Here is a 17923-nt window from a genome sequence, read left to right as displayed (position 1 = left end):
AGGTTTGGTAGATCTTCAAGAAACAAGTGGATAATCACTTGGTTTGAGATTTAAATATTCCTCTCCAAATTATTTGTGGAAAGGGGCAAGCTATAAATGATTATAAATGATGAAAACCTTCACCCACCCAAGAGTAAACTTCTGAATCTATTAAACACATTCTAACCTGCTCTAATCCTGTAGCTTGCCTTTTATCTTAAATGCCAGGATACAACAGGACTCACTGATAACTACTGCCCAGTACTGTTCACAGTTTAGAGTAATGAATAAGTTACTCCTGGACAAACAGTAAGATTGAGCAGTGGCTTGGGAGCAAGTGCATGCTGAATTTCACTGAGAGGTGTGTAAGGAGTCAACACTAGTTTAAATTTATCCAAGGCTCACTAGGAAGCTGTAACATACCCTGTCTGGAAGGATATCTGCAACCTGGAGAGAACAGTATGGGAAATGTTTGACTTTGTTGGACAGTAGAGAAAGTCCTTGAGTCTACTCAAAAGTCACTTTGTGAGTGAGGTCCATTCTTTCTACCCATCCCATCCTCTTTCATCTGATTTATTATTATTATTATTTGAGATGGAGTCTCGCTCTGTTACCCAGGCTGGAGTGCAGTAGTGCGATCTCGGCTCATTGCAGCCTCCGCCTCCTGGGTTCAAGCGATTGTCCTGCCTCAGCTCCCGAGTAGCTGGTACTACAGGCACCCACCACCATGCCCAGCTAATTTTTATACTTTTAGTAGAGATGGGGTTTCACCATATTGGCCAGGCTGGTCTCGAACTCCTGACCTTGTGATCCGCCCGCCTCGGCTTCCCAAAATGCTGAGATTACAGGAGTAAGCCACTGCACCTGGCCTCATCTGATTTATATTTTTCCATAGCAGTCATCACTGTCAAATATTCTGTAGAACTTGCTTATTTATTATGCTTATTGTTGTCTCTCCGTAAGCTCCACAAAGGCAGAGGTTTTGTTGGTTTACTACTGTATTTCCAGTCACTGGAAGATTGTTCTTGCAGAAGCTTCCTTACCACTGAGGAGGGAGAGACCTACTGATGAAGGCCAGAGCACTTAAGAGTGGTCTGGGGCCTAGCGTGGTGGCTCATGCCTGTAATCCCAGGACTTTGGGAGGCTGAGATGGGAGGAATAGCTTTAGCCCAGGAGTTAAAGGCTGCAGTGAACTCTGATTACGCCACTGTACTCCAGCCTGGATGACAGATTCTTTGCACTGAAGTTTGTGACCAAGTGCCTTATCTATCCTCAGTGTTTTGGGGACAGAGGCTTAATTTAAGCCAGGGTCCCCCACCCCATGGTTGAGCAAGCCCAGGAGACCCAAATTCACAAGACATTGATATAGGAGAAAGAAGGTGTTAACTTTGTTTGTTTGTTTGTTTGTTTGTTTATTTATTTATTTTAGAGACAGAGTCTAGCTCTGCCTCCTAGGCTAGAATGCAGTGTGATCATAGCTCACTGCAGCCTCAAACTTCTGGGATCAAGTGAGTCTCCTGCCGCCTCAGCCTCCCAAGTAGCTGGGACTACTGGTGTTTACTACTGCACCTGGCTGAATTTTTATTTTGTCAATTTTTTGTAGAGACGGGGTCTCCCTATGTTGCCAGGCTGGTCTCAAATTCCTGGCACCACCTTCTGAAGTGATTCTCCCACCTCAGACGGTTAATTTTAATAATTGTAAGTGAGAAATATGTTTCCAGACTGCTTGGGATTCTAATGTCAGCTTGCCAAACCATTTTCCTAGTTAGAGCCAAGAATTTTGATGGGATCAATGGCTAGCATCCTGAGGCTACAATGGCCACATCCAAGACAGGAAATCCTTTCCCCTGGAAAACATGCAAATTATTTTTTTTCTTTCTAGACTTCTACAGCCATTCCTGTCAGTCCATTTAGCTGGATTTGTTTTTTTGTTTTTTTTTTTTTTGAGATAGAGTCTCGCTTTGTCACCCAGTCTGAAGTTCAGTGGTGCAGTCTCTGCTCACTGCAACCTCCGCCTCCTGAGTTGAAGCAGTTCTCCTGTCTCAGCCTCCCAAGTAGCTGGGATTACAGGCAGGCACGACCACACTTGGCTAATTTTTGTATTTTCAGTGGAGACTAGGTTTTGCCATGTTGGCCAGGCTGGTCTTGAACTCCTGACCTCAAGTGATCCACCTGCTTCAGCCTCCTGAAGTGCTGGGATTACAGGCGTGAGCCACTGTGCCCGGCCTCTGTTTAGCTGGATTTTAATACACTTTAGTTCTTGTGTCCTTCAGGATACATGGGCCTCTAGAATGGATTTAGGTGTTGCCAAGTGTTGTCAGCCATATCTTTGCAGGCCATTTCTTGGGATGTTTACTTACATAAATTGCTAATCTCATTCAGCGTGTGTTGATTTTTAACTAGTTTACAACTTTTTTTTTTTTTTTTTGAGACAGTCTCGCTCTGTCGCCCAGGCTGGAGTGTAGTGGCATGATCTTGGCTTACTGCAACCTCCACGTCCCGGGTTCAAGCGATTTTCCTGCCTCAGCCTCCCAAGTAGCTGGGACTATAGGCGCATGCCACCACACCCAGCTAATAATTTTTGTAATTTTAGTAGAAATGGGTTTCACCATATTGGTCAGGCTGGTCTCAAACTCCTGACCTCAGGTGATCTACCCACCTTGGCCTCCCAAAGTGCTGGGGATTACAGGTGTGAGCCACCGCTCCTGGCCAACTAGTTTAACTTTCTAGGGGGAATTTACTCCCAGGTTGTGTGTGCCTTGCTGTATAGCCTTGTACAACTGCTGATAGGGCGGCTACACCCATTTGTATATCCACTTTCTTGGGAACTGGCTGAGGAAATTACAAAAAGCAAGAAGGTAAATTTGAATTTTCTTTCTTTTCTTTGTTTTTCTGAGACTGGCTCTCACTCGGTCACCCCGGCTGGAGTGCAGTGGCACAATCTTGGCTCATTGCAACCTCTGCCTCCCAGGTTCAAGCGATCCTCCCACCTCAGCCTCCTGAGTAGCTGGGACTGCAAGGGTGCACCACCACGCCAGGCTAATTTTTGTGTTTTTTGTTAGAGATAGGGTTTTGCCATGTTGACCAGGCTGGTCTCCCAAGCTCAAGTGATCTGTCTGCCTCTGCCTCCCAAAGTCCTGGGATTACAGGCGTGAGGTACAATGCCCTGCCTGGTAAATTTGAATTTTCTGGTAGCTCCCTTGAAAGGGGAAATTTTTTTTGCCTTTTTATTCAAGTTGGAGTATCCGCTAGGTGTCTTTTTTTTTTTTTTTTTTTTTTTGAGGCGGAATCTCCCTCTGTTGCCCAGGTTCGGAGTGCAGTGGCATGATCTCGGCTCACTGCAACCTCTGCTTCCTGGGTTCAAGTGATTCAAGCAGTTCTCCTGCCTCAGCCTCCCCAGTAGCTGGGACTACAGGCACGTGCCACTACGCCCAGCTACTTTTTGTATTTTTTAGTAGAGACAGGGTTTCACTGTGTTGGCCAGGCTGGTCTCCTGGGCTCAAGTGATCCGCCCGCCTTGCCCTCCCAAAGTGCTAGGATTTGCAGGCGTGATCTACTGTGCCTGGCCTGCCAGGTGTCTTCTTGATCTCAAAACGTGGAAAGCTGGAGTTGGGGATTCATTGATTGGGCCTCCAGATTTCCCTGCTCTGATGCTATCCTCCCTTTTCTCTGCAGTGAACACCGAGAGTGAGACGGCAGTGGTGAATGTCACCTATTCCAACCGGGAGCAGACCAGGCAGTGAGTGGGCTGGAAAGTTGGGCTGGGGGTGGTGGGGGGGCTCTGTGAAGGGTGGTGTGAGCCTAGTCCCACTTTTTCCTCAGGGGATCTAGGCAGGCTGGGGTCCCTATCCAGGGTTCTGATATTAGCCTAAGCCAAACCCAGAATCTTACATAAAAGGTTTCTTCAGGGGGTCTCCTTCATGTCCGTTGTTTCAGGGATCTCAAAGGCTCAGAAACATAAAGATTGATAGCAAAAATACATAGAAGGGAGGGCGCCAAAGCCCTCCAAGAGAAGTGAGAAATCCCTTGCGGAGAAAATTTCCCCCGCTGATAGGTCCCTGGTTGCTACAGGACCTTAGAGTCCTTTGCTGTGTTTATGGCGCCATCTAGTGATAATGAGGGGGAACTTCGGGGTTCAAAAAAGATTCCTCAACCTTGGGATGCTGGGACATTTTATTGCAGTGATGGTCGTAAACCTAGCTGGTGATAGTTGTGGGGTCCTTTTAGTCCCATCGCACCCACAATTTTAGCTCCTAGCCCTTTGGTTGAGCGATTATGCTTCTCACTCGCTGTTACAGACAGACTATACATTTTGCACATTACTCATTTATATTAATATCTGAGCCTGTTACACGATTTGCCACATTTTGCTTTGGGCTTTCTTGCTTCTTCAACGTGCCGCCTTCTCCAATCTAATAATACTTTGTAAAATCCTACCTCTTATTCAAATACCTAACATTTTCTTTTAAATACCTCCTGGGCTCAGAATTTTCTAGAGGTTCCTACTGCCCCTTATGGCCACTAGGGTTTGGCTTTAAAGCTCATGTCAACAGTTGTTCATTCTCTCCTGCCTATTGTTGCCATGTTCTTGTGTTTTGGAGACAAGTCTCACTCTGCCACCCAGGCTGGAGTGCAGTGGCATGATATCTGCTCACTGCAACCTCAACCTCCTGGGCTCAAGCAATCCTCCTACCTCAGCCTCCCAAGTAGGTGGGACTACAGACATGCACCATTATGCCTGGCTCATTTTTGTATTTTTTTGTAGAGACAAGATTTCACCATGTTGCCCAAGCTGGTCTCGAACTCCTGGGCTCAAGTGATCCGCCTGCCTTGGCCTCCCAAAGTGCGGGGTTACAAGCTTGAGCCACCTCACCTGTCCTTTGTTACCTCGTTAACATTTCTGGGTTTTTTTTGGTTTTTTTTTTTGGAGACTGAGTCTTACTCTGTCGTCCAGGAGGCTGGAGTGCAGTGGTGCAATCTTGGCTCACTGCAACCTGCGCCTCCTGGGTTCAAGCGATTCTTGTGCCTCAGCCTCCTGAGTAGCTGGGACTACACGTGTACACCACCATGCCCAGCTGGCTAATTTTTTTTTTTAATCTTTTAATTTTTATTTTATTTTTTTTGAGAGGGAGTCTCACTCTCTCGCCCAGGCTGGAGTGCAGTGGCGTGATCTTGGCTCACTGCAACCTCCACCTCTCAGGTTCAAGTGATTCTCCTGCCTCAGTCTCCTGAGTAGCTGGGATTACAGGTGTGGACCACCACACCTGGCTAATTTTTGTATTTTTAGTAGAGATGGGGTCTCACCATGTTGGCCAGGATGGTCTCGAACTGACCTCAAGTGATCCACCCACCTCAGCCCCCCAGAGTGCTGGGATTACAGGAGTGAGCCACTGCGCCCAGCTGCCTTGTTAACATTTCTAACCAGTGTCAGCCTTGGGAATGGATGATGCTTGTGCCCTCCCTTCAATCTTATTCAGCCCCATTTTACAGACATACCAAATATACTGAGACTCTAGTCTCCAAGTGGTAAGCAAGCCATTCTGTCTCCAATTCCTACGTCTTTGCCACAGTTAAAAAAATATATATATTATTTTATTTTTTGAGACACTCTCTCCCTGTTGCCCAGGCTGGAGTGCAGTGTTGCAAACACAGCTCATTGCAGCTTTAACTTCCTGGGCTGAGGGAATACTCCTGCCTCAGCCTCTAAAGTAGCTGGGATAACAGGCATGCACCACCATGCTGGGCCAATTTTAAAATTTTTAATATTTAGAGATGGGAGTCTCACTGTGTTGCCCAGGCTAGTCCCAAACTCCTGGCTTTAGCGATCTTCCTACCTCAGCCTCCCAAAGTGTTAGAATTATATCATGGTTTGCCTTTTTTTTTTTTTTTTGAGATGGAGTCTTGCCCAGGCTGGAGTGCAGTGGTGCAATCTCTCTTCACTGCAGCCTCCACCTCCTGGGTTCAAGTGATTCTCCTGCCTCAGCCTCCCAAGTAGTTGGGACTACTGGACTACAGTTGTCTGCCACCATGCCCAGCAATTTTTTGTATTTTTTAGTAAAGACGAGGTTTCCCCATGTTGGCCAGGCTGGTCTTGAACTCCTGACATCAGGTGATCAGCCCACCTTGGCCTCCCAAAGTGTTGGGATTACCAGCATGAGTCACCACACTTGGCCTTTTTTTTTTTTTTTAACCCTCAAAATCTTTCAAAATGCTGTCGGGGCTTGGTGGCTCATGCTTGTAATTCCAGCCCTTTGGGAGGCCGATGCAGGGCGGATTGCTTGAGCTCAGTAGTTCAAGACCAGCCTGGGCAATATGGCAAAACCCTATCTCTACAAAAATTACAAAATATTAGCTGGGCATGGTGGCACATGTATTGGTAGGAGGATTGCTTGAGCCTAGGAGGTGGAGGTGGAGGTTCCAGTGGGTTGAGATCATGCCCCTGAATTCTAGCCTGGGTAACAGAGTAAGACCCTGTCTCAAAAACAAAAAACGAAAAACCAAAAACACAAAACTTTTCAAGATGGAATCCACAGAGGGAGATTCAACCAAAGGAGGTGCGAGACTTAATAGGTGTAAAAGTGACAAATCCCTTAATTTATTACATGTTTTCACTTGTGATTGTCACATAAATCCCGTAAGATATGCAGTTTTGGCTGACATTGACAAGTTGATCTTGAGGAAATGCAGAAAAACCTTAACAGTCTTGAATAAGAAGAACAAAGAAGAATTAAACTCCCAAATTTTAAAACTTAACATCAAACTACGGTAATCAAATTAGTGTGGTACTGGCATCAGGATAAACATACTGATCAATGGAATGGAATTCAGAGCCTAGAAAAGCCTTTACGTTTATATCGGCTGGTTTTTGTTTTTGTTTTCACACAAAGTGCTAAAAAGACAGTTTATTAGGAAAGATAAGGTGTTTTCAACAAATGATGCTGGGGCAGTTCGATGATACCCACATGACAAAAGATGAATTTGGACTTACACCTTACACTGAACACACAAATTGATTCAAAATGGATTACAGACCTAAATGTATTAGCTGTAAGGTAGGCAGGGCACAAGTATCAGTTTCCCTGTACAGTTGATGAGACTTAGGTCTAGACTAGGTTATAAGTTTCCTGCTTCATGTAGCTAGTGAGCAATAGAACTAAGATTGGAATACTGGTGTCCTAACTCAGTTATCTTTGTCCTGGGAGCCTGGGCAGACGCGGATGCGAGGTGCGCTGGGAGGTGGCAGCGGTCTGGGGCAGTGGCCTGCGGTGGGTAGGCTGGGACCTCGCAGTCTCCCCACACGCACATGAGGCCCCACCACGTGGCGCCTTCCTGCGGGCGTACACCTGCAGCGGTGGGGGTGGCTGGGGCACCTGGGAACGGGGATGCCCTGCCCTCCGAGGTCTCCCCTGGGCGGCCGCCCGTGCCATTTTCTGGGCTGCTCGCCTTCTAGAAGTTCCTGCAGGAAGCTGGTGATGTGGCCTCCCCGACCCGGGCCCGCCCCCCACCACTTTGCTGGAGGGGGAGTCAGATTCCAGCCGGGATACGTAGCAGCAGCTTGGTGGCAGGCGATAGGAAAATGGGCAAAAGCCCCAACTGGCTGGAAGGCAACCCCGGGGGCTGGACCTCCTTGTGGGAGGGCCCGGGACTGCACTAGGCGGGAGTGGAGGCCGCGGTTCCAGGCCGGTCTCGGCCTGGTAATAATTTCACACCGCCAGCCGGTCACTGTTTAAGGCACTGTGTACCATTTTACTAACTTAATCCTCACGGTGGCCGCATTTCCCAGCTGGGCCAACTGGTGCAGGGTTGACTGGAAGCGACCGGCGTAGAGCTTGGCAAGTATATAGCAGGTAGTAAATGGCTGCCAGCGGTCATTTTGAAAGTTGGCTTTGTGAAGTGTTGGGGCTGCGGCATCTGCTGGTGATGTGTGGTATTACAGCCCCGCGCCGGCGGACCCCACTGGGTTGGGGAGGGTTGTGAGATTGTGGCCCCAGAGCCAAGTGGGCAGTTAGGGGTCTCTGGAGACTCTGGAAGGAGAGGTGGCACAAAAGACAGCGGAGGTGTTCGCTTCGGCAGCACATATACTAAAATTGGAACGGTACAGAGATTAGCATGGCCCCTGCGCGAAGATGGCACGCAAATTTGTGAAGCGTTCCATCAAAAGAATGAATAAATAAATAAATAAAGACAATGGGGGACTGCGGAGGAGCTAAAATTTCGAGACTGCGTGTTTGTTTGTTTTTTTTGTGCACCAGCAGCTCATTAGAAGAGTTCCTCAATTGCTGCTTCTCCACCCGCCGTGATGGCGTTCGACCTGGCAGATTAATTTAATAACTCTCTGATGGGTTGCCCTGAAATTTGAAAAACAATGCCTTGGGCCGGGCGCGATGGCTCACACCTGTAATCCCAGCATTTTGGGAGGCTGAGGCGGGCGAATCACATCTGAGGTCAGGAGTTCGAGACCAGCCTGACCAACATGGAGAAACCCCATTTGTACTAAAAATACAAAATTAGCAGGGCATGTTGGCGCATGCCTGTAATCCCAGCTACTCGGGAGGCTGAGGCTTGAGCCCAGGAGGTGGAGGTTGTACTGATCCGAGATCATGCCATTGCACTCCAGCCTGGGCAATGAGCAAAACTCTGTCTCAAGAAAAAAAAAAACGAAACAAAACAAAAAACAGTGGCTTAAGCAAAGGCCACAAGAAAGAATTGAGATCAAAGAGGAGTGTGTGCCATGGCTATGGAGGGGTTTCATTTGTGAATCATGAAATGTCATGTAAACCATTTCAAGCATTTCAAGGAGTTTGAATTTTATATAAAAAACAATGGGAGGCCGGGCGCGGTGGCTCACGCTTGTAATCCCAGCACTTTGGGAGGCCGAGGCGGGCGGATCACGAGGTCAGGAGATCGAGACCACAGTGAAACCCCGTCTCTACTAAAAAAAAAAAAATACAAAAAATTAGCCGGGCGTGGTGGCGGGCGCCTGTAGTCCCAGCTACTTGGAGAGGCGGAGGCAGGAGAATGGTGTGAACCCAGGAGGTGGAGCTTGCAGTGAGCCGAGATTGAGCCACTGCACTCCAGCCTGGGCGACAGAGCGAGACCCTGTCTCAAAAAAAAAAAAAAAAAAAAAAAAATGGGAAGACGCTGCAAGTTTTAAAGCAGCATCTCAGACATGTTGAAAAAGATGTTTGGATCCCTAAAATAATGAGAGAAAAGGCCAGAGAGAGGTGTTGTGAAGAACTTCAAGATTTTACCAAATGTTGCAAGAACTCTGGAATCCTTACGGTAGGAAAATGCTGGAAAGAAAATTCTCTACTGAAAGGACGTCTAACTGCTCACCATAATGATCCAGCCTTTTATGAAGAATGCAAAATGGAATACCTGAAGGAAGGAAGAATTCAGAAAAACTGGAATTTCTACAAAGAGAAGGCTACAGAAACTTCCCATAAGCCTGTAGGCAAATATTCAAATGATATTCAGGAACTCTAATATTCATGGAAGTCATTTATAGTATAAATTTCCTTAAATAATGGACTCAAGAATGTGTGTTTGCTTTATCCTAATCATGGAAATACTAAATTTTTTTTTTTTTTTTATTTGAGACGGAGTCTCGCTCTGTCGCCCAGGCTGGAGTGCAGTGGCGCAATCTCGGCTCACTGTAAGCTCCGCCTCCCAGGTTCACGCCATTCTCCTGCCTCAGCCTCTCCGAGTAGCTGGGACTACAGGCGCCCGCCACCACGCCTGGCTAATTTTTTGTGTTTTTTAGTAGAGACGGGGTTTCACCGTGGTCTCGATCTTCTGACCTCGTGATCCGCCCGCCTCAGCCTCCCAAAGTGCTGGGATTACAAGCGTGAGCCACCGCGCCCAGCCAGGAAATACTAATTTTTATCTGAAATAAAGATCTTTTATTTCAAAAACAAAAATAAACCCCACACTTAATTAGGGCAGGATTAACATTTGAATTCTACATGTATACATTTCAATCTCCTTTGACCTTGGTTTCATCATCTCTAAAGTTAGGATTACGTAGTAGTTAGCAGTTGGTTTCCTCACCCTGTAGTAGGGATTCCTCAATCTGGAAAGTGTATGTGTTAGCTTTGTGGAGCCTCTTCAGGTCTGTTGTATGCTTTCCAATTGACATGGGAGTACTTTGAGATCTATGGCTTGCTCTTCCTTTTTAGGCTGGCAGAACCCTATACTCTCTATTGGACTGGAAGCCCATTTCTCTGATGGTTCCAGTGGAAGGCCTTTGTGAACAATAAATCCCAACTAAGTGTTAGGGAACACTGTATTTATTTACATTTCCTTTGAAGTCTTTGATGCCATTTAGACTGGAAAGTTCTGAAAAATGGAGGTGGAGGTAGTGGGCAGGTGACTATCTCCTTTTCTTTAGTGTGTTCCAAGCTGTAACTTACTAGAGTGCTTTGGCCAAGAGAGCATCTGGTATGATTGGCATGGATTGGAATGACCTGTAGACTCTCACTCTGTCCCCAGAGCCATCATGAAGCTGAATGGCCACCAGTTGGAGAACCATGCCCTGAAGGTCTCCTACATCCCTGATGAGCAGATAGCACAGGGACCTGAGAATGGGCGCCGAGGGGGCTTTGGCTCTCGGGGTCAGCCCCGCCAGGGCTCACCTGTGGCAGCGGGGGCCCCAGCCAAGCAGCAGCAAGTGGACATCCCCCTTCGGCTCCTGGTGCCCACCCAGTATGTGGGTGCCATCATTGGCAAGGAGGGGGCCACCATCCGCAACATCACAAAACAGACCCAGTCCAAGTGAGTCTTAGCTCTTGGGGAATGGAGGCTGGGTGCTAGGGAACAGTGGTTGGTACCTAAAGAGGCCTCCTGGAAGCATGCTGGGGACATCAACATTTACCTTTTAGGAAATGTTGCTTGGAGCATTCAGGGGTCACTGCTTCCAATACCAGCCTTCTGGGAAAGGGAGGGCAGATAGGGAGGGAGAATGGGTCTGGGGTGCTAGGCCACACACTCATATTAGCAAGAGAGGTTCTAGAATTCCTCATGTGAAGTTTCATAAAAAAAAAAAAAAGTCTTCAAGCAAACCGCATTTTGATGAGTCAGCCACTCAGTGCTGTGTGATTTCATGACCACTTAGTGTGGTAACGGCTGGCCAACCTGTCCAAAATTAGGACTCTCATAATTGTGTCCCATCTCCCATTCTGCCACTGCGACCTTCTTTTCTTTAATCTTTTTTTTTTTTTTTTTTTTGAGACAGTCTTGCTCTGTCGCTCAGGCTAGAGTGCAGTGGTGTGATCTCGGCTCACTGCAACCTCTGCCTCCCGGGTTCAAGCGATTCTCCTGCCTCAGCCTCCCGAGTAGCTGGGATTACAGGCGCACGCCACCATGCCCAGCTAATTTTTGTATTTTTAGTAGAGACAGGGTTTCACCATGTTGGTCAGGCTGGTTACGAACTCCTGACCTCGTGATCCAGCCGCCTCAGCCTCCCAAAGTGCTGGGATTAAAGGCATGAGCCACCGCACCCGGCCTTTTCTCTAATCTTTATATCTGATCAGTGTACTCAGTGGCGAAGAACAGGTCATATTATGTCCTTATCATAGTAAATCTTGTTATTTACTTTGAGTTTGGGGCACTGTGTCTTCTCTTTATATTTGTTTCAAGGGGGACATACGGAATTCAAGCGGAAATGCAGCTTTGGAGCTGTGGGCTGGTAATTCCCACCCCTGCATTTGTGTCATAGGCTGTGTTCTTGTCCTCAACCACCGCTTATTTATGTATTTATTTATTTTTATTTTATTTTTTGAGGCAGAGTCTTACTGCGTCACCCAGGCTGGAGTGCAATGGTGTGATCTCAGCTCACTGCAACCTCCTGCCACGTTCAAGCAATTCTTGTGCCTCAGCCTCCTTAGTAGCTGGGATTACAGGTGTGCACCACCACACCCAGCTAATTTTTTTGTATTTTTAGTAGAGGCGGGGTTTCACCATGCTGGCCAGGCTGGTCTCAAACTCCTGGCCTCAAGTAACCCATCCGCCTTGGCCTCCAAAAGTGCTGGAATTACAGGCGTGAGGTACCGTGCCTGGCCACCAACCACCTGTAGATTGAGACACTGCTGGTCTGAGACAGAATCCAGAGTAACAGACGGGTCATATTTCTCCAGTCCTTTCATTGCCATTCCCAAAGTTGTACTTGATTGTCCTTGTTCCAAGAAGAGCAGGTTCTATGCTTTTGACCGAGGAGGGGTAGTGGGGTGGGAGCCTGAAGTACTGGTATCACTGGGGACAACTAACCAGCCTTGTCCTTGTGGCCCCCAGGATAGACGTGCATAGGAAGGAGAATGCAGGTGCAGCTGAAAAAGCCATCAGTGTGCACTCTACCCCTGAGGGCTGCTCCTCCGCTTGTAAGATGATCTTGGAGATTATGCATAAAGAGGCTAAGGACACCAAAACGTAAGTCTCCAGCTTTTCTTGGATCTTCAGGGATTGCTAGTCCAGTTGAGCCTCCCCAACTCAACTTTCAAGGTTTTATACAGACATATAAGAAATACAGTCAGCAATTGCACAAAAAGATGTAAACTGAGAAAATCTTTCTCCTACAGGACTTTGTCACTTAAGCTGGAGTACAGTGGCATGATCTCAGCTCACTGCAACCTCTGCCTCCAGGTCTCAAGGGATCCTCCCGCCTCAGCCTTCTGAGTAGCTAGGACAACAGGCATGCACCACCACGCCTGCCTAGTTTTTTGTGATTTTTGTAGAGATGGGGTTTTGCCATGTTACCCAGGCTGGTCTTGAACTCCTGGACTCAAGTGACCCACCCAGCTCAGCCTCCCAAAGAGCTGGGATTACAGGCGTGTGCCACCACACCCCACCCCTTCTTATTCCTGTTGTATGACCTCCTAGAAATTCTGTGCACTCACAGGTGTGTGTATATTGTGTATGCGTGCCTACATGTATGGATATGTGTGCCTGTGTGTATTCATGTGTGTGTGTGTGCACATGTGTTTTAGCTCAGAGAGAATCACACTGAACAGGCTGTTCTATACTTTTTTCATTTTCTGTATCAGCACATATATTAGTACATATGGACAGACCTCATTCTTTTTATAGCTGCATAGAATTCCACAGTATAGCTATTCATAGTTCATGTAATCAATCTCCTATTTCTTGATGGGTGTTTAAATTGTTTTAAACTTTTCCTTATCAGAAAACAGTGATGCAAGGAATCTGCTTACACATGTTCCTTTACACACTTGTGCTGTTTAAAATAGCTTTATTGGCTGGGCACAGTGGCTCATGCCTCTAATCCCAGCACTTTGGAGGCTAGGAGTTCTAGACCAGCCTGGGCAACATAGTGAAACTTCACCTCTACAGAAAATAGAAAAATTAGCTGGACGTGGTGGCCTGTGTGTATAGTCCCAGCTACTCGGAAGGCTGAGAAGGGAGGATCGCATGAGCCCAGGAGGTCAAGGCTGTGGTGAGCCTTGATAGTGCCACTGCATTCCAGCCTGGCTAATAGAGTGAGGCCCTGTCTCAAAAAATAAAATAAAACAAATTGGCTTTATTGATGTTCAATTGATGTATAATAAATCATACATATTTTTAAAGTATGCAGTTTGATAAGTTTTGAGGTGTTTTACTTGGAAATGCCAAGTCTGGGGTGGCATGGTGATTGAGTCTTCATGATGCCCACAATTGAAGGAGCTCTTGTCTTCCACTTCTTCCTTTGTCTTCCCAAGGGCTGACGAGGTTCCCCTGAAGATCCTGGCCCATAATAACTTTGTAGGGCGTCTCATTGGCAAGGAAGGACGGAACCTGAAGAAGGTAGAGCAAGATACCGAGACAAAAATCACCATCTCCTCGTAAGGCTCTCTTCTATTTTTCCCTATTTATGAGTGGGGGATGCATGGGGGCCAGAGTCAGTATTTCATCACGGAACCTTGACATGTGCTTTTTTAAAATGGATGCTCTTTCTGCCTCTTGAAGAAAAACAGTCGAAGTGGTAAAGAGCATTTAAAAAATCCCTGTAAGGACTGGATCTGCCCATTCCCACTGCCAAATGGGGTGGGAGTGTTGTAAGGTGCTGCCTCTACAGTCCACGTCCAACCACATCACAGCCCTCTTTCCCTGTGGCTCGTGGACAGTCTGCAGCTAGGAGCCAGGGACTCAGGGCTTTAGGCTTATCTGTCACTGTGAGAAGTGACCTTGGCCCTTTTCTGTCTGTGGTGGGCTGCTCCTGCAAGCAGTGTGCTTCTTCGTTTCATCAGAGACTAACCTGTGGGCAAAGTAATTGCTCTTGTCCAAAAAGGTATAGGACATGGATTATGTAGAATCAATGGGGAAACTTGGAGGCACAACCGTAATCTGAGATTGGATCCATTGCTAACAGAGGAGTTGAAGTTAGGTATTGTCATCTCCCTCCATCTTACTCCCTGCCCTGGTTACAAACTGGGAACACCAAAGACTGGAGTTGCAGAGTTATTTGCCAGAAGTTGAATAGGCTGCAGAAATGGTGGGCCTATGACTCAGCTGGCCTCTCGTCTTTGTTCCTGCCGGGGCCTGGTCCTGGCCTGCCAGTGAAAGGACACGACTCTGCTCTTTCTGCCAGGTTGCAAGACCTTACCCTTTACAACCCTGAGAGGACCATCACTGTGAAGGGGGCCATCGAGAATTGTTGCAGGGCCGAGCAGGAAATAATGAAGAAAGTTCGGGAGGCCTACGAGAATGATGTGGCCGCCATGAGCGTGAGTGCTGGGTAGTACCCTCTGCTTATCTTTTCCTGAGTCTTAGCAACAGCAACTTGTGGGGTGCAGGGTGATGGACATGTGCCCTGTGCCGTGCGGCCTTGGAGCTTTAGTTGATGCTTTTGGACTTTGACTGTCAGAAATAGTATTTAAATAGTATTTAATTAGCAAGGATTCTTCACCTGGTTCCTAGAGTAGGGGTCCAATCTTGGGCTTTGAGTCCTGTGATTCCAAGTATGTGTACAATTTGTGTTTGTGTGCACTTTATTGAAATGGGGGGGGTCCATCATTTTCATCTGATTTTTATTTTATGATTTTTGAGACAGGGTCTTGGTCTGTTGCCCGGGTTGGAGCACAATGGTGCAATCATAGCTTACTGCAACTTTGACCCCCTGGGCTCAAGGGATACTCCTGCTTCAGCCTCCCAAGTACCTAGGAAACTACAGGTGTGCACCACCATGCCCAGCTAATTTTAAAAAATTTTATTTTTTGGAAACAGGGTCTTGCTGTGTCACCCAGGTTGGTCTCGATCTCCTGGGCTCAAGCGATTCTCCTGCCTTGGCCTACCAAAGTACTAGGATTATAAGCATGAGCCACTGCACACAACTCATCTGATTTTTAAAGGAGACTTGGGGTTGGGGTACAGGACCAAAAATGTTTAGAACCAGAGTCCTAGAAGTCAAATGGAGCTCTGTCTCCACGCCTTTTTCTCATATAGGGGGATTATAGTACAGTGTCATGGGTCTGTCGTCTGTCTCCAGCAGTCTGAACAGCCAGAGAGGAAGGACTCCTGAGGGTGTGTAACTGTTTGGCATTTCTGGTTGCAATTGCTAGCCGTTAGTCCAGTGAGAACATCATATCACTTAAAATTCCACACCCGAAGTGTGTAGGTGAGAGTGTATGAAAAGCACAGAATAGGCTTTTGTGCAAAAGTATGTAATTCATGGTTTTGGCCCACTTCCCCCTGGGGCTACTTGCCTTTTGTACAGCCAGGGTCACACAGGAGGCCCTGTCAGGGTGTGCTGACTCCTCCTCCTCACCTTTCTTTCCCAGCTGCAGTCTCACCTGATCCCTGGCCTGAACCTGGCTGCTGTAGGTCTTTTCCCAGCCTCGTCCAGTGCAGTCCCGCCGCCTCCCAGCAGCGTTACCGGGGCTGCTCCCTATAGCTCCTTTATGGTAGGTGGAAGATCTTATTACACGGGACCCCTGGGCCCATATGTGGCCTCCCTTAAGGGGGACCCAGCATGCTATGGGAGTTGGATGCTTGGCAAGTTTGCAGGGAGAGGGAAGGAAGGTCTCAGAGGCGTCCCTCCTCTCCAGTGCTCCTAGCCACTGGCTCTGAGGCTCCCAAATGTCTGCCTAGAATGCTCCTGGGGCATAGACAGCACCGTTCCCTCACTCTTTCCTGGCCTCTTCCGTTTTCCTGGCCTCTTCCCTTTAGCCCTGCTGGGCATAGGAAGAACTAAAGAGCTCACAGCATCCCTTGGCAGCCCATGGTGGCGGTTTGGTGCCTGTACTCTTTCCTCCTTGAGAATGCAAGGCAGGGGAGTGGAGGGTTTCTGGGCCATGCTCCTTGGGCCCCCTGGTAATAACGCCCCCTGTCCTGGCAGCAGGCTCCCGAGCAGGAGATGGTGCAGGTGTTTATTCCCGCCCAGGCAGTGGGCGCCATCATCGGCAAGAAGGGGCAGCACATCAAACAGCTCTCCCGGTTTGCCAGCGCCTCCATCAAGGTGATCTGCTCTGTGGGTCATCCTGTTTCTGGAAAGGGAGGGGGCTCTGCTTTTATCACTCTGCACTTTCTCCCATATTCCCTTTACTCATTTGGGAATTCTGTGTGTCATGTGAGGGACCTTTCCCCCATGGAATCGAAGTCCTCTTTGTTTTTGACCTTGCTTGGTCCCCATGGGATGGCTTCAGTGCTTCTGGGTTTTCAGGCTGGGCAGGGTCAGGGTTATAACACAGAAAGAGAACTTAGGTTCTAACACAAATCGACTTGGGTTCAAATCCAAGATCCACCTCATCACCCCTTCCCCCAATACACTATATGATCTGAGCCTCACTTTCCTAATCAGTACAATATTATGAAGCTATGCAGCCAAAGCCCTTTGCTCACGTACTAACACCAAGTAAGTGTTAGTTGTCTGTCACCTTCCCTGGCCAAGGTCCAGGGGAGAGAGAAGGGAGAATCCGTCATAGTGAAACAAGGATGCTGTTAAGTTTTCACAAACCTAAATCCAGTTGCTTTAGTTGTCTTAAAAGCTTTGAGCAAAAACCTTGATTGTTCTCCAGTGGAGGTGCAGTCACTGCCCTCTATCCGTTGATCATTTCATTTGTGTCCTTGCCTGTTGGCAAGACTCCACTGAAACCTCTCTGGGAGATTGGTAGGTGGAGGGGGCCGGAGGCCCTACTTAGAAAGTGTCATTGAAGCCAATCCTTCTAACTGAGCACCTCTGCCCTCCTAATAATTCTGGTGTGCAGGCGTAATGATGTGGGCTTCAGGGTCTTTGTTCTTCCTTCCCTAAGTCTTCAGAATGGGTAGTTGGGAGTAAGGGTGGTAGAAGGGGAACTGGATGAAGTGGACATGGTGGGGGTCTTCCCATAGAGGGTCCCTCATTGACTAGCTTTTTGCTTTTTAGATTGCACCACCCGAAACACCTGACTCCAAAGTTCGTATGGTTATCATCACTGGACCGCCAGAGGCCCAATTCAAGGTTTTGGTCTTTATTGTTTTCCAAGCTGAACATGGAGGAATTGAGGTTGGGTATTTCCCCTGAGGTAGGAAAAAGGCTGGGGCAGTTTCCCATTAGCTGTCAAGTCCTCATCACATCTTTAAGCCTTTCATGCAGGATAAAGGGCTGCAGAGCTATTTTCAAATTGACATCAAACTCGATTTCTGTTGACTTCATCTTCCCTTTTTAAGGTCCACAGAAGAAGATGGGAAGGAAAGAAGTCTGAGGGCATCTTATTTGCACTCTGCCGTCATTTCTAAGGAAGGCCTTTAATGCCAAATTCTCATCTTTTATGTCCCCACTAAATCCTAAGGTTCTCAAAATTCTGATCAGACAGCCAAAAAATGAGCCATCAATTAGCTTAACCTAACATATGTGAAGATAGAGGACTGGGACAGCTCTCTGGGCCACTGGAGAGTCAAACAGGCCTGCCCTCTGTGTGACTTGATTAGTTGCCATTCAGGGCCTTGAAATGCTGGTCAGTGCCACGTCCAGACTCCA

General features: G+C 47.6%; 1 protein-coding gene, 1 non-coding gene and 1 pseudogene across 5 annotated transcripts in view; all 3 read left to right on the top strand.

The window, feature by feature from the left end:
* The window catches only part of IGF2BP1 (insulin like growth factor 2 mRNA binding protein 1), a 59822-nt gene that overhangs the window by 31317 nt on the left and 10582 nt on the right, over window positions 1-17923 (top strand). For 2 of the 4 annotated variants that reach the window (XM_032163322.2, XM_058446101.1), the window contains exons 5-12: window positions 3655-3718; window positions 10471-10752; window positions 12268-12402; window positions 13689-13811; window positions 14558-14693; window positions 15747-15869; window positions 16304-16423; window positions 17330-17404. In XM_032163322.2, coding sequence (XP_032019213.1) covers window positions 3655-3718; window positions 10471-10752; window positions 12268-12402; window positions 13689-13811; window positions 14558-14693; window positions 15747-15869; window positions 16304-16423; window positions 17330-17404 — 1058 coding nt within the window. Of the gene's footprint in view, window positions 1-1582; window positions 1678-3654; window positions 3719-10470; window positions 10753-12267; window positions 12403-13688; window positions 13812-14557; window positions 14694-15746; window positions 15870-16303; window positions 16424-17329; window positions 17405-17923 lie in introns of all 4 variants that reach the window. The other 2 variants (XM_058446102.1, XM_032163323.2) reach the window with 2 other exon arrangements.
* LOC116475983 (U6 spliceosomal RNA) lies at window positions 8037-8140 on the top strand. The gene has a single exon (XR_004250072.1). It is a non-coding gene; the product is annotated as a U6 spliceosomal RNA (small nuclear RNA).
* LOC116474676 (COX assembly mitochondrial protein homolog) lies at window positions 9139-9433 on the top strand (annotated as a pseudogene).

Source organism: Hylobates moloch, unplaced genomic scaffold (genome assembly GCF_009828535.3).
Source record: "Hylobates moloch isolate HMO894 unplaced genomic scaffold, HMol_V3 SCAFFOLD_10, whole genome shotgun sequence".
NCBI classification, from domain to species: domain Eukaryota; kingdom Metazoa; phylum Chordata; class Mammalia; order Primates; family Hylobatidae; genus Hylobates; species Hylobates moloch.
Note: the sequence above shows the minus strand (reverse complement) of the source record. Positions and strands in the feature narration are given on the sequence as shown.